This window comes from Gopherus evgoodei, chromosome 24 (assembly GCF_007399415.2).
Source record: "Gopherus evgoodei ecotype Sinaloan lineage chromosome 24, rGopEvg1_v1.p, whole genome shotgun sequence".
Classification (NCBI taxonomy): domain Eukaryota; kingdom Metazoa; phylum Chordata; order Testudines; family Testudinidae; genus Gopherus; species Gopherus evgoodei.
The window spans coordinates 4,735,177-4,749,679 of NC_044345.1; the positions used below are offsets into that span (position 1 = coordinate 4,735,177).

Sequence of the window (14,503 nt, forward strand, 5' to 3'; positions counted from 1 at the left end):
GTCACTTGCCTGCTCTGTGCCTCAGTTTCCCTGTCTGTAAAATGGGAATAATGGTACTGACCTCCTTTGTACAGCACTTTCAGATTGGCAGGAGAAAAAGACGAGCTATAGTTACAGAGGGAAAAGCTGGCCCAAGTGAGGCCAATGAGAGCTTTGCCAAGCACTGCAGTGGAGCCTGTTGCCTGAGCAGTGTAAAAGGGCCTTAGTGCAACTGAGAATCAGCCCACGGGACTTTGTGTCACACCCACTGCATGGGCATTAAATGGCTTGCTGGGGTGTAGCATCAGTGCTGTGCCACGTTAATCCCCTAATGCGTCTGGTTTCTCCTGCTTGAGCCTGGCCTCTCCCATCCCTGCTGAATTTTCACCTGCATCTGTAGGCAGCGGCATTAGCACACACAGCTCTCCACCTACCAGTAAAGAGGTGCGGTCCCAGTCACAGAACAAGGCCTTTGTTGGCTCTGTCACATCCCCTCCCTTCCCCAAGATCCTATGGTGGAGTCTTTTGCAGCCACTGCTCTGGGGCACCAGCTGTCTGGATTGCAGTGGCTTTAGAACAGAATACCAGGGTTGGAAGGAACCTCAGGAGGTCATCTAGTCCAACCCCCTGCTCAAAGCAGGACCAATCCCCAGACAGATTTTTGCCCCAGATCCCTAAATGGCCCTCTTAAGGACTGAACTCACAACCCTGGGTTTAGCAGGCCAATGCTCAAACCACTCTAAGGCTAGGAACTCAGAAACCCATTTCCTTAATGATCCACAAATATATTGGGGGTTCCTGAACAACTCACCTGGGTTTAAATCCTTTCCCCTCAACCTCTCTAGAGGGCTTCCCAGTTTCTCCTGTACCAGACCAGTTCCCAGTGCAGATGCTGATACAATTGCACTACATGCTTGTGAGAGGCGAGCCTGGCCTAGTGGATAGACCACTGGCCGGGGACTCTGGAGAGCTGGGTTTTATTCCCAGCTCTGTTCTTAATCATGAGGGAAATCACTCCCCTTCCCTCCTTTGTGCCTCTGTTTTGATTGCAAGCTCTCTAAAGGCAGAGTCTGTCTCTTACTGTGTCTATGTACAGCACCTAGCACTGCGGGGCCTAACTCTCAATGGAGACAGTTAGGTGCTATAGTCATACAAATGCTGATGATAGAGAATGCCTCCCTCAAGCTCCTTGGGTTCACCTTAGCAATATCAGGGGGACCATCTGCAGGGCAGCAAGAGAAATGTGAGGCCTGAGTACATGGTGTTCCTTGGGGTTCCTCCCATTTCACTTTATTTACACAGGTATTTTGGGGCTCCCTGGTACAATTGGACCCTTTCTCCCTCCCTTCTTGTCAACCTTGGCCAGGATCTCATTGTCAGCTCATTCCTTCTCCTCCCAAATACTCAGTCGTTTGTCTCATGTGAGATCAACATCCCCCTTGGCTCTCTGCTCCTCCAAGGAGTGCTCCAGGGGAAAAAACGGTGCAAGCCCCAGGCTAGGGTGTGTGTTATAGGCCTCTCTGCCCTAGCCACAGTGGCCAGGCCTCTGCTACAGTCCCTTGCCTACAGAGCTGTGCTCACGCAGTAGGGACTCGGGCTTTTCACACTGGAGGTCCGAGTCAGTCCCGGGCATCAGCCACTAGACAGGTGCTGGCTGTTGCTGGGGGAGCTGAGCCAGTGGCAGGTATAGAAGCATCTAAGGCAAAGCATGTTTTCTGTGGCACTTGTCCCCAGATCAGCAGAGTTGGTTCAACCTGCACAATGCTCCTCTCTCCATCCTCAGCCTCCCACTTCCTGCTCTCTGGCCTCCTGCACTTTGCGCTTTGGCCAGGAGGTCCTGTGGCAGGGGGGTCTAACAGGCCAGCTCATCAATAAACTGCAGTGCCTGTGGCTTATGCAGCCTGGGCCAGTTTGCAAGTCGTGGGCACTTCCACGGGAGAGCAAAGAAAGTGCAGGATCAGGTCTCCACTCCTAGGATTGCCCTGGAGTGCCCAGGAATTAAAGCTGAATCTTTCGTTCGCGATGATGTCATGTGGTGAAACCCCCAGGAATGTGTCCGACCACAGTTGGCACCCCTGCCTAGTCCAGTATTAGCACAAGCGGAGGCAGCACGTGGGGGTGTGTTTAGCAGCCATGTGACACTGGGAGGGGCGGTGAGCACTACCTGACAAACCTGCACAGCGACACCCAGGTCACACCCCACTGAGTCAGCCAGCCCAGCAGAGCTGCACCTTCAACCTGCCTAGCAAGGATCTACTCCCTGCCCAGCCCCTTCGAAAAGAGGCCTAAGAAGCAGGGGGCTGGCTATTTTTTTTTGCTTGTTTGGCTGGTGCAGCAAAGGGAACTTGGCCCTGTGGGTCTCCTCCCCCACTGGCAACTCTCCTCCCAATTGCTTTCAACTTCCCTGTCTTGGGAGGAAATTTTGTCCTCCACCTTCCTGGTTTATCAGATCGTGGCAAAAAAAAAAAAAAAAAATCAAACAACCCCCCACCCCCACCCCCTGGCTGTTAAGGAAGCAGGCAAAGACTGAGAGGAGGATCCCAGGCCGGAGGGGGCCAGGTGTGGCTGGGAGAGATGGGGACAGCGGAGGAGGATTATAACTTTGTCTTTAAGGGTGAGTTTTATTGGTACCCTCGTTCCGCGGCTGGTTGCAGGCTGGGCTGCACGTTCTGCAATGGGCTGGTTCTGCCTTTTGAAAGGGGTGGACGTGGGGGCCCGGGGCAGGGGGGCGCAGAGGATGGATGGGATGTGAGGTGGGTGCTGGAGGCCGGATGGAGCGGTGGTGGTGGGCTGGGGCATGTAGCGCACACAAGGGGCGGAGGGGAACCAGCCATCCAGAAGGGCAGCTGGGGAGAAGGCTCTTTCTCTTGTGATTGTGGGGAGTCCTTGGTGGTGGATCTTTGAGGGCAAATCCCACCACACCTAGGTATAAGCCCCAGGGAAGTCAGTGCAGATGCACCAGGAATTTGGGTCAGATGAGCCCCTCTGCCATGCCCCCCCCAGTCACCGCAAGGTTGTGACTGACTTTGGGAACCCGCCGAGCATCCTGTCAGTAAATCCGCAGCCCACCTCAGTGCCTGGACCGACAGCTGCATTGCGGGGTGCGGTCAGGGGGTTTGACACCTCCCTCTTAAGCATCAGGTACTGGTCACTGCTGGCTTAGCTGGATGGGTGGGCCAATTGGATGTGGCCAGCCTTACAGCAGGGGCACAGTGGAAGCAGGTAGGCTTCTGGCAACCCAGATCCCCAGGGATTCACAGGGATCTTGATAGATGTCCGGACTGAACACCCTGGGGGCCGATTCTCCTTCACACTGCACCGTGAGTGCTCCGTTACATCCATGCAAAGTGCTACCAAACCAGAACGGGTCATCCCGGTGCAAACACCTGCATGAGGTGCAGAGCAGTGGAGAATCGGGAGCTGGTAGCCATAATCAGAGGAAATAGCCCTGTAAGGATCCTGCCTGCACATGGGGCTGTCCCAGCTGGTATGGAGCTGATGTAAGGGCTATAGAGAGTGGATCGAGGTGTGGCCAGAATGCACCATGCTGTGGCTATTCTGTGCCTCTCAGGCCCCATAAGGGACAAGGGACTGTTTCTTGCTATGTGTAGTCACAGCTCCCATCATGCTGGAGTCTCAGTTTTGATATGAGCCTGCAGGTGCTACTGTAATACAAAAAATAATAATGCCCCCTCTGCGTAAGGCCCGGCGACAGGATCAGGGCCTGACGGGATCGCACCCCTCTAGGGAACAGTTTATTCTAATCTGGCTCAGGCTGCGTTCAGTAACTGACATTGCCACAAAAGCCAGGACAGATTACATTTTTTTAAAACCGAACACCAATTCATTTTCCCCAAAAAGGAAAGTGTTTTGGTTTCCTGGGGGGGAAAAAAATCAATTTTTTAACCAAAATTTACTTGCAGGGAAAAAATTTTTACATTAAAAAAAATCTAAATATTTTGAGGAAAATGTTTACTATTTTCTAGCTGGTTCTCTACGGCCGTATTTCACTGGCAGAAGGACAGTTGCTCTGGCAATCGGATCCCAAACCTTGATAGGGTAAAACTAGAGCTAGCTAGACAATGGTGTGGGGAAAAGGGGGGGGGAAGGAATGGGGCCATCCATGATAAAAAGACACAAACAACAAAATCCTCAAAACTTTCAGATGAACATTGCAATTTTTCATCAAAACGCTGAAAAAATGTTGTCCAAAAATCATTTTTGGATTTTGCCCAAAGATTCTCATTTTTTTGCTTTTCCAACAAGAAAAAAAAATCAAAGATTTTCGAAGAATTTAAACACTTCCTGGGAAAATGTTTGTTTAATCGAAAACCCCGACTTTCTGGAGAAAAGCAGCTTGGATGGAAAATTTTTGATTCTCGCTAGCGAAAGCCAACACCTTGAATTCCACCCAGAAGCTTTTTGGGAGCAAGTGTTGGTCGTGGAACATGGACTAATGGGCTCCTAACTGCAACTCTCCTTAATAAATAGGCTGTAGCATTTTGCATTAGCTTCAGCCTCTGAATGGTCTTTCTTGAGCTGCAGGTTCAAATCCCAACTGAGGTGTAACTTACATTCTTGTTATTTCATTTTGTGTTGTTTGGTTCCAGGGCCAGGAAGGTTTTCCCAGCACTGGTGCTACCTCATATGGTCCAGAGTTATGTAGGACTCAGGAATTAAGTGCTGATAATAGCAGAGAAAACTGTTTTGGTGTGGAATTGTGACAGTGCAGGAGAGGCAAAGGAAAGCTAACTGGTGGAATGCAAAACATAAATATTGTCCAAGCCGCTTAAATGGGAAAAGTACATCAGGCATTTAAAGGTCATTCTGCTTCAGTAATCATGGGAGTTGTCATTAGCATTGTGGGTAAAGCAATTTAGGGTTTAGAAATATTATAATGACCTGGCCCGTGTGTGTGTCATCACTTGTATTACAGTACATTCAGTGCTGCACATAAACATAATGAGAGACAGCCCTTGCCTGGCAGAGCTTACAGCAAGATAGTTGAAGGGGAAGCAGAACAAGGAGGTATCTTGGGCAAGGGCACCAGCAAAGCTGGGCCAAGAACCCAGATTTCCTGATTCCCAGTCCAGTGCTCTAGTCACTGGCTAACACTGCCTCTCTGGTATGTGTCCCTGCCCACTACTGAATGGAATCAGAACAGTTCAACTGTGTGTCACAGGCCCTATATTGCCAGGCGCTAATGAGGAGTTGCCTTTAGCTTGGGTACCAGGGGCCTGAAATTTTGCAGCAGGGGGAATCTGAGTTCTGTCCCCAGGGTCACCGTGAAGTTCCACACCCTAGGCAGCCACAGATTAGCTACATGAATTTTAAGCTGGCGGTGTCCTTTTCAGAACAAAGCCAGGGAGACAAATGGCTGCTTGGCCCTTTAATGTCCCACTCACACAGCTGCGACGGCACAGGAAGGCTTGTGTTTGTGCAGACTTTGCACACGCTGCCGCCTGGCACACCTGCATGAGCGAGCGACACGGCCTGACAGTATCAGAGCACAGGCAAGCTCAGCCGGATCCCTTACCCAGGTTTCAAGCAGCCACTGCAGGGTTAGCTGCCCCCCTTCCCCACGGAGCAAAAGATCAGAGCTACCGGCTTGCTTTGCAAACAGAGCGGGCACAGCTCAGCTCAGCTGCAGGGTGGCTTGGAACAGGGTGGAGACTGTCTCCATTGCCACCAGGGTGGAATATCTACTACATAAGCCATCTGGACAAAAGACATACACACATGCACACACCTCGGAGGCCCATTAGCAAAGCACCAACTGCAGGAAGAGGCAGGCTGACATGACGATAAATCCCTCATTGTACGGAGTGGTGGCCAGATGGGTTCAGTCCGGGGAAGGCTTAGGAGGGACAGGAAAAAAAGATGGAGGACCTGATTTGTTAGAAAGCCAAACAGCCAAAACCTATTTGCCTAGGGAGTCGCCCAGTTGTTACTGCCTAGTCCCAGCTGGTGGGGCCAGTTCCTCAGAAAACCTGACCTGTGAGGAAAGGTTAAAAAAACTGGGCCTGTTTAGTCTTGAGAAAAGAAGTCTAAAGCGGGAGCTGATAGTCTTCCAATATATTAATGGCTGTGATAAAGAGGACTTTGATCAATTGTTCTCTATGTCCACTGAGGGTAGGGCAAGAAGTAATTGCTTAAATCTGTAGGAAGAGAGATTTAGGTTAGATATTAGGAAAAACTTTTAAATCTCAGGGTAGTTAACCTCTGGAACAGGCTTCCAAGGGAGGCTGTGGAATTGCCATCCCTGGAGATTTTAAGAACAGGTTGGACAAAAACCTGTCAGGGACGGTCTAGGTTTACTGGGTTCTGCCTCAGCTCAAGGCGCTGGACTTGATGACTTCTCAAGGTCCCAGCCCTATATTTCTATGATTCCCTCCTCTACCACAGACTCCCTATGTGACCTTGGGCAAGACTCTTAGCCTGTCTGTGCCTCAGTTTCCCTACCTGTACAATGGGGATAATAGCATTGCCCGGGCTCACAAGGAGGGCTTGTGAGAATAAACATATTAAAGCTTGTGAGGCACTCAGGTAGGTAACGGGAGCCAGAAAAGGTGCCATAGCTCGATAGGGTGTGTCCACACCACAAAAAAAGACCTGTGGGGCAGAGAGGAGGGGTGGTCTCAGAGCCCAGGCTCCATCTGGATCCCGCACGTCTACACTGCTATTTTTAGTCCCCCAGCGTGAACCCAAGTCATTTGACCCTGGCTCTGAGACACACTGCTGCAGGTATTTTTTGCTCTGTACACATACCCCTAGATACTAAGCCACATTCCTGGCTCTGTGCTGGAAAATTCAAGTGCATTCCACAAAACAGAGCGATCAGAAGATACAGCACCATAAGAAAAGGCAAATCTTCCATAAAAGTTTTTCGGTTGCTGTTTAGAATAGAGAGGCAGAGAGAAAGCGCTCTCAGGTTTTATTTTCACTTTGGCTTAACACACCTGTATTAAGAGGCTGTAGCATGAAAAGAAGGAAAACTGTAGCCCAGCAGAAGAAATTTGGGGTATTTTATGAAAGTTCCAGCAAACAATGTGATTGTTGTCTAGGGTGATCCAGAATCACCAACCCCAAGTATTCAAAAATCATGAGCTGGGCCCTCAAAATCATGACTGGCTTAAAATCTTGAGATTTTTAAAATAAATAGTTTTGGGGGTTCTTTTTATTTGTCTTCTGGATTCGTTTGCTTCACGTTTTCTAGTTTTTCTCCACCAACACAAGGGCTAGAAACTTTCTTGGTTTTTTTAGATGAAAGCTGAGATTCTCAAAGTCAGCTGACTCCAGCAGCTGGGACCTTAAGCTCGCCCAAATATCTCAAGAGTTGATGTAAAATTGTGAGACTTGGGACAGCAGTGGCAGTCATATCATGTGGCTACAATGGTGTGTGTAGCTAGAAAACTTTTGTTTTCTGTGTCCTGCGCCACCGTATTTCTAAGAACTCTCTCTGAATGCAGAGACAGCAGCTGTTGTGAAGTCAGTTCCATGTAGATCTTTACAGAGGAGCCGTATACCCTCTGCTCTCTCTCATAAGGGACTTTCCTTTTGTTCTTTCTTTTTCGGTTGGTTTCCTTAATCTGATTCTGACTGAAATCTGCTCCATGCGTATGCAAAAACAAAACAGATGAGAGCTAGGAAGAAATTTTCCTTATGGGCATGTTTTCCCCATAACTGCTTAATGCAGAGGCAGGATACTGGACTAAATGAATGCTATGTTCCTAGATGCAGCAGTTGATTATTTATACTGCGGTAGCACCAAAACTCTAGTCGTAGATCAGGACCTCATTGTGACAGGCGCAATACCAAAAGTCCCTGTCCCAAAGAGCTTACAGTCAAAGTCATGTTCCATAGTTCTCTACTGTAATCAGAACACCACAACTGGGTGTCATATGCTCTGTACTGCTCCCAGCTCACGAGGATTCTCCATCTTCCTGTGCTTTTGGAGTCGGAGGATCACTGGTGCACAATTGCCATTCGCATCTCATTTTGCTAGGAGTTTCCCTCTTGTCTCCCTAGTGGTCCTGATTGGCGAGTCCGGCGTGGGGAAGACCAATCTGCTCTCGCGCTTCACCCGCAATGAATTCAACCACGACAGCCGTACCACCATTGGTGTGGAGTTCTCCACCCGCACCATCATGGTGGGCAACGCCATGGTGAAGGCACAGATCTGGGACACCGCCGGGCTGGAGCGCTACCGTGCCATCACCTCAGCGTAAGTGGGCCGCGTGGCTCGATGCAACCGTGGGAGGGGTGGCGATGGTGGCAGCGGTTCCTAGGCGTGAGCGGCTCCACAGGGGAGGCAGGCGCCTCTGAATGCAGAACTCCAAGGGGGTGGCACAGGGGGCTATTGTCTGTGACCTGCCCATACTCAGCATGACTCACTGTCTCCCTCCTGTGGCTGGGCCACACTGAGGTCTGAGTCCGCTACAGTCTTTGAGCTAACAGTGCTTTTAGCTCACGTGGTAGATGCTTGTGCATTTAGCACCAAAGATCTTGCGTTGGATCCCCACTGCTAACCGCCCGCTTAGAGGAGTCATGGTACCCCTAGACCAGGTGGGATAGAGGGTGTCGTTCGCCCAAATGAAGCTGCAGGGCCTGATTCTCCATTGCCCTGCACTTCCTGAGTCATTTACATGCGTGCAAAACAGGCTTAGGACACTACTGTGAAAATGAAGGGGGAAAAAAGTCAGCAACACCAGGGTGTTTATTTGACTGTGTTTGATGCCCGGTAGCATTTGAACCCCAGCCCTCCACAGGCACAGCACAGATCTCTACCGGTGGAGTTAAAGGAGTGACTCCACTGCTTGGCAGCAGTAGTAGGTTGTTATCCTAGTAGCTCAACCACAGGGAAGGAGGACAGGGATGCGCTAGCCACTCTGTAGGCCGGCTCTTGGAGCAGCAGTGCTGGGTTATAGGCAGACGCACTGTGGGTATGTCTACACTGCATAGTGAGCCAAGATCAGTGAGGCCTGACCTTGAAGACTCCATGATTCCAAGCCTGTGCTTGAGCGTCCACGTTGCACTGTAAACCTAGGCTTACAATTGCTCAACCCGGGTCTCACAGCCCTGCTAACGCGTCCACACTGCCCTGCGCAGACCTTCTGACTCAGGTCTGAGGCTTGTGCTGCGTCCACACAGCAAACTGACAGGGCTTGGACCTGAGGTGCAGCAGGACTCGGACTTTGACCCACCCCACTAGCAGAGTCCTTGGACCTAGGTCCTGAGCGCTCGCTGACCTGAGTCAGATGGATTTGTGTGTGGATGGAAGAGAGACTTGGACTCAAACTGAGTCAGAGCCTGGGCTTAGTGTGCAGTGGAGACACACCCAAAGAGGTCCTACCCCACTAGAGGCAGTGGGGCTGTGACAGGCTCCGTCTCAGGCCCTGTTGTGAAGGCCACCCACTCTCTCTCGGCAGGTATTACAGGGGAGCAGTGGGCGCCCTCCTGGTTTTTGACATCACCAAGCACCAGACCTATGACGTGGTGGAGCGCTGGCTGAAGGAGCTGTACGACCACGCCGAGGCCACCATCATCGTCATGCTGGTGGGCAACAAGACAGACTTAGCCCAGGCCCGTGAGGTGCCGACCGAGGAGGCCAAGATGTTTGCAGGTATGGAGCCACCTCCCCGGGAGGACCCACCCTGAGACAGCCAGCGCCCGCTGGGTTCTGCTACCCCACCCCAAGAACACATCCTGAAAGCCTCTCATTCCAGCCAGAGGTCATGGTGCTGGGCCCACATGAGCTAAGCAGGGTCCGTAATGTGATAGACCAAGAGGTGCCAGGCTGCAAGCTCAGTAGGGGATGCTCAGTATTGATCCCATAGGACCCTGGGGGGTGGGGATCAGGGTGGGGGTACTCTCCTCTTCCTGACCCTGATGCCCCAGTGTTGTTCTGCTGGGGAAGATGCCCTGCTAGATGGGCCAAGGGCCTGCCCTGTTCTGGCAGGAAGAAGGATGCTCGGGTAGCTGGACCCCCAAATGGTACCATAGTTCCCATGCCTCTTGCGTGACCCTGTCCTTGCAGAAAACAATGGGCTTCTGTTCATCGAGACGTCTGCGCTGGACTCCACAAACGTCGAGCAGGCCTTCGAGACCATACTGAGAGGTGCGCCGGGGGCAGGGGAACGTGGAGTTGGGGAGCTGGATTCTGAGCAGAGCCTGCTCTGGGGGTGGCTGATGGAGATGCACCCAGAGGGGTGAACTCTCCATAGAAAGAGCTCAAGGTGCCATGTGACAACTGCCCCACCACCGGGGAGCACTAAGGAGAACAAGTGGAATCTGGTGTCCCACCTCCTGCCATGACACACCTGCCCATTGGCCCATCCATTCCAGCATCCTGCTGGGCCTGGTCAGACCATTTGTCTGCCCCTGGAGCTTCGCTCTGCACCAAGGAGGGCAGGTTAACAACTAGGCCAACTGGTTTCCCATTTGGGGCTAGACCGGGGATTTTCCTAGCTGTAAAGCCCAGCAGCTGGGAGAAAACACCGTGTGACACTCTGGAGAGAGACACGGCTGGGGAGTGGGTTTGGGCAAGGAGTTACCATCATGCTGCCTGTTTCCACCGTAGTTCAAGGGGACAGGACTAAAGAATACCCCGAAGCGGGGCTGATGTGGGGCGGTCGTAAAGGGGGACAGCAAGTGATCTCTCTCCTGCCATCCATCTCCACCCTCTGACATCTCCACCCTCCAGGGACACCATTCCTTACCCATCCTGGCTAATGGGCATTCATGGACTTAACCACCATGAATGTATCTAGTTCTCTTTTAAATCGTGTTCTAGTCCTAGCCTTCACAGCCTCCTCAGGCAAGAAGTTCCACAGGTTGACTGTGTGCTGCATGAAGAAATTCCTTTCATTGGTTTTAAACCTGCTACCCACTAATTTCATTTGGTGGCCCGTAGTTTTTATCTTATGGGAACAAGTAAATAACTTTTCCATATTCACTTTCTACAATTGTACCAGGGCCTTGAGCTCGGGGCTAGGGAAGGCCCCAAAATGTCTGTGTAAATGAAGTGAAATGGGAGGAGGTAGGACCCTAGCAAACAGGCTGTATCAGGGCCCCACATTTCTCTCTGTGGGCCTGCACCACACTGAAAACCTAGCAGGTCCTGAAGATCCACCTATATTATGCTGAGCCCCAGCAGGGAATGAACACAGGACCGCTAGCCCTTTAAGCGGCAGCTGGTGCAGCGAATAGAACCAGCTGTGTTGGTTAAGGCAGTAGGAGGCTCATCAGCCTCTGTTTGTGGCCCAGCCTCGGCTCGAGGGGGACAAAGCACCACCCAGTGGGGGTGACCCTGAGCCAGGGGGAACGCTCCAGGATCCCTCATTATCGCTCCCTCTTCCAGACATTTTCAACAAAGTGCAGAAGCAGCAGCAGAGAAGCCCCCAGGACAACACGGTGTCGCTCTCCAGCGAGAACCCCCACGGCGCCTCCCAGACCCCGGAGGAGAAGCGAGCGTGCTGCGTGAGCCTCTGAGAGCAGGGGTGGGAGCCGGCCCGGGACTCGCCGTGGAGGCACGAGCCCCTCCATCTGCTTTGCTTTCTGACCAGGGGGAATGCCCGTCCCCTCCCTCAACGCCCCGTAATTGCACCAAGCCAGGCCGGGGCTGGGCGACGGAAACAAGTCTGCAATTGATCGGTCCCTTCGCAAAGCTGTTACCCACCCCACACCTTGCAGGCAGCACCACTAGAGAAGGGGATGCTGCATACCCAGACCTCTGCCCCCTGGAGTCTGCCAAGCCACAGCAGGGGGAATCTAGGTGGGAGGGGGTCAGCTAGCCAAACTTCCCCCCTAGCAGAGAGGGAGTCAGCCATAGGATCACACCCATCTATCTTAGTTACCTGATCCCATTACCACAGTGTCAGAGCATCTTTTTAAATGCATTTATCCTCGCAACCCTCTGTGGGATAGGGCAGTGCTATTATCCCCAGTGTACAAATGGGGAAACCGAGGCACAGGGAGACTAGGTGACATGCCCAGGGTCACACAGGGCATCTGTGGCAGAGCTGGGAATTGAACCTGGGTCTCCCAAGTTCCAGGCTAGCGCCTTAACAGCTTGGCAGTCCTTCCTCTCTTCCTGCAGCCATGAGGTTTCAAGGAAGGAATTTAAATATCAGTATATTGGTCTGATCCTGCCATTGGATCCACACATGCTCCGAATCTGGCCTCAATGCCGCTCAGCTCAGTGGGGCTTGCACCAGATTCACACAGCTGCGTCTGAGGTCAGAATCCAGCCCTCCCTGTCGAAGTCAGTGGAGGGTGCGGCCACATGGCTCCAATTCCAGGATCGGAGCCAAGATTTTCACCCAGATGCTGCTGCTTTAAACATCCTGTCCATTTCGCTGTCTCCCATAACCTGTTCGTTCACCTAGTGGCATGCATACCTTACCGCTGTCCTCGCCCCTGGGTACCGAATCGCTTTCTCTGAATAGACAGCCTCTAAAAATACACCCTGTACAGAATGGCAATACAGGAGTGAAGAGGAAGCAGACATCTCTAGTTCCAGGGCTTGGGTTGCCTAATTAGTCTTACCTTGTGCTTCAGCCTTGCTTTAAGGTCTGAGATCTTGGAGATGGGAGGGTGAAATTGAGAGAGGAACTCTGTTAAAATAACTCAGTAAAGGGCTTGGATTTCAGAGGGGCTGAGCATGCCTCCAGCTGGAATTGTGACCACCTCACCAAATCATCCCTTCCATCAATATACACTGAACATGGGGCAACTGACTTCTGGCTGCTATGGACTTGACCCAAAGCCCCTTGATGTCACCAGGGATCTCCCCATGGAGTTCAGTGGGCTTTGGATCCTGTTTATAGAGAAGGAAGTTGCGGAGGAGGAAGGGTTTGCCTGTAATTAAGGGTTGAACGTCTGAGTTCTTCACGGACTTCAACTGGATTGTGATCTCTGGGCAACCTGGGGAAGCCGGAGTCATGTGCCGATTTCACTGGAGCAAATCTACAGACACCAGAATCTGGCCCTAATGTCATTGAAGTCAATGGGCTATGTCTCAGCTGGTGTAAACTGGCAAAACTCCACCCAAGTCATGCCGATATACACCCGCCAGGTGGGTTGACTCTGGCTCCGTGTATGTCAATGTGTCTGAGATCAGACTCGGCCCACCGCCACTGGAGTTAGTGGGTTGACTCTGGATTTGCAAAGGTGTATCTGGGATCAGAATCTGGCCAATTGGAGGCTGCGGGGGTGCCTCTGGATTTACACCAGTGCAATTTAACTCATCAGGGCAGATTCTGTGCTGAGACAGAAACACTAAATCCCTGTTACGCCTCTCATACTTGTCTAAACATGGCTTTTGCCTGCTGTTAATCTAACCGCAGCATCTTGTGACCATCTGAATTCAGTGGGAATTATTTATATGATCGCTGGAGCAGGGCTGGATCTTTTTGTACAGATTGTCTCACGAGCAGCCCTGGCGAGGGAGTGTGCGTGATGCGATGGACTATAGGACCGTGACCCAAACATTAAAACATTTAGAGAACGTTTCAAAGACAGCGCTCTGCCTACCTTGACTTCCTGCATATTCCTGGTGGGTTTCCCTTTAGGATCTCATCTAATTTTTCCATTCTTTTCATTCCCCTTCCCAATCCTCAGGGATGTTAATGGGCAGGATGCGGAGTGAACCTGCAAGATATGGGGTTTCAGACTGTACAACCAAGGGTCTGTGAGCTCTGAGGTGGCCCTGTAGCCCTACTTCCATCAGCGGGGGTGGTTGTGTCAGGAGATTTCACAGTACACAGCTCTGACAGCAGATCTCAGGCCTCAGCCGTAGCCCCACCTCTGTGTCCCCTGGGCTCAGAACATAACGGCCGTACTGGGTCAGACCAAAGGTCTATCCAGACCAGTATCCTGTCTACCGACAGTGACCAATGCCAGGTGCCCCAGAGGGAATGAACCTAACAGGCAATGATCAAGTGATCTCTCTCCTGCCATCCATCTCCACCCTCTGACAAACAGAGGCTAGGGACACCATTCCTTACCCATCCTGGCTAATAGCCATTAATGGACTTAACCTCCATGAATTTATCCAGTTCTCTTTTAAATGCTGTTATAGCCCTAGCCTTCACAACCTCCTCAGGCAAGGAGTTCCACAGGTTGACTGTGCGCTGCGTGAAGAAGAACTTCCTTTTATTTGTTTTAAACCTGCTGCCCATTAATTTCATTTGGCTCTGCTGATACCCCTCACTCCAACCCATTCCAGCCCCCAGCTGTTCCAGCCCCACCCCTCCCCGGCTCACCTACTCAGCCTCCACCACTGCCTGCCGGCCCCCACAGCGCCTGCCACCGGGGCATCTGCCACTGCCCGACTGCTCACCTCCTCAGCCCCCCACTCCCTGGCTCACCTCCTCACCCCCTGCCTCTTCAGTCCCCCTCCCTCACCTGCCACTTGCCTGCTCACCCCCCGCGGGCCGCACAGTGAGCCCATGTGGGCCGCATGCAGCCCCCGGGCCGCATGTTGTGCAGGCCTGGTCTAGGGAAAAGCCCAACCCTGACTAAA

General features: G+C 51.9%; 1 protein-coding gene across 1 annotated transcript; it reads left to right on the forward strand.

Annotated features, from left to right (window-relative positions):
• Positions 1–2,166: 2,166 nt before the first annotated feature.
• RAB25 (RAB25, member RAS oncogene family) lies at positions 2,167–13,474 on the forward strand. Its single transcript, XM_030542508.1, has 5 exons — positions 2,167–2,593; positions 8,008–8,203; positions 9,408–9,601; positions 10,016–10,096; positions 11,339–13,474. Exons 1-5 carry the CDS (start codon positions 2,554–2,556, stop codon positions 11,467–11,469), a joined length of 642 nt encoding a protein of 213 aa, XP_030398368.1. The 5' UTR covers positions 2,167–2,553; the 3' UTR covers positions 11,470–13,474.
• Positions 13,475–14,503: the final 1,029 nt, after the last annotated feature.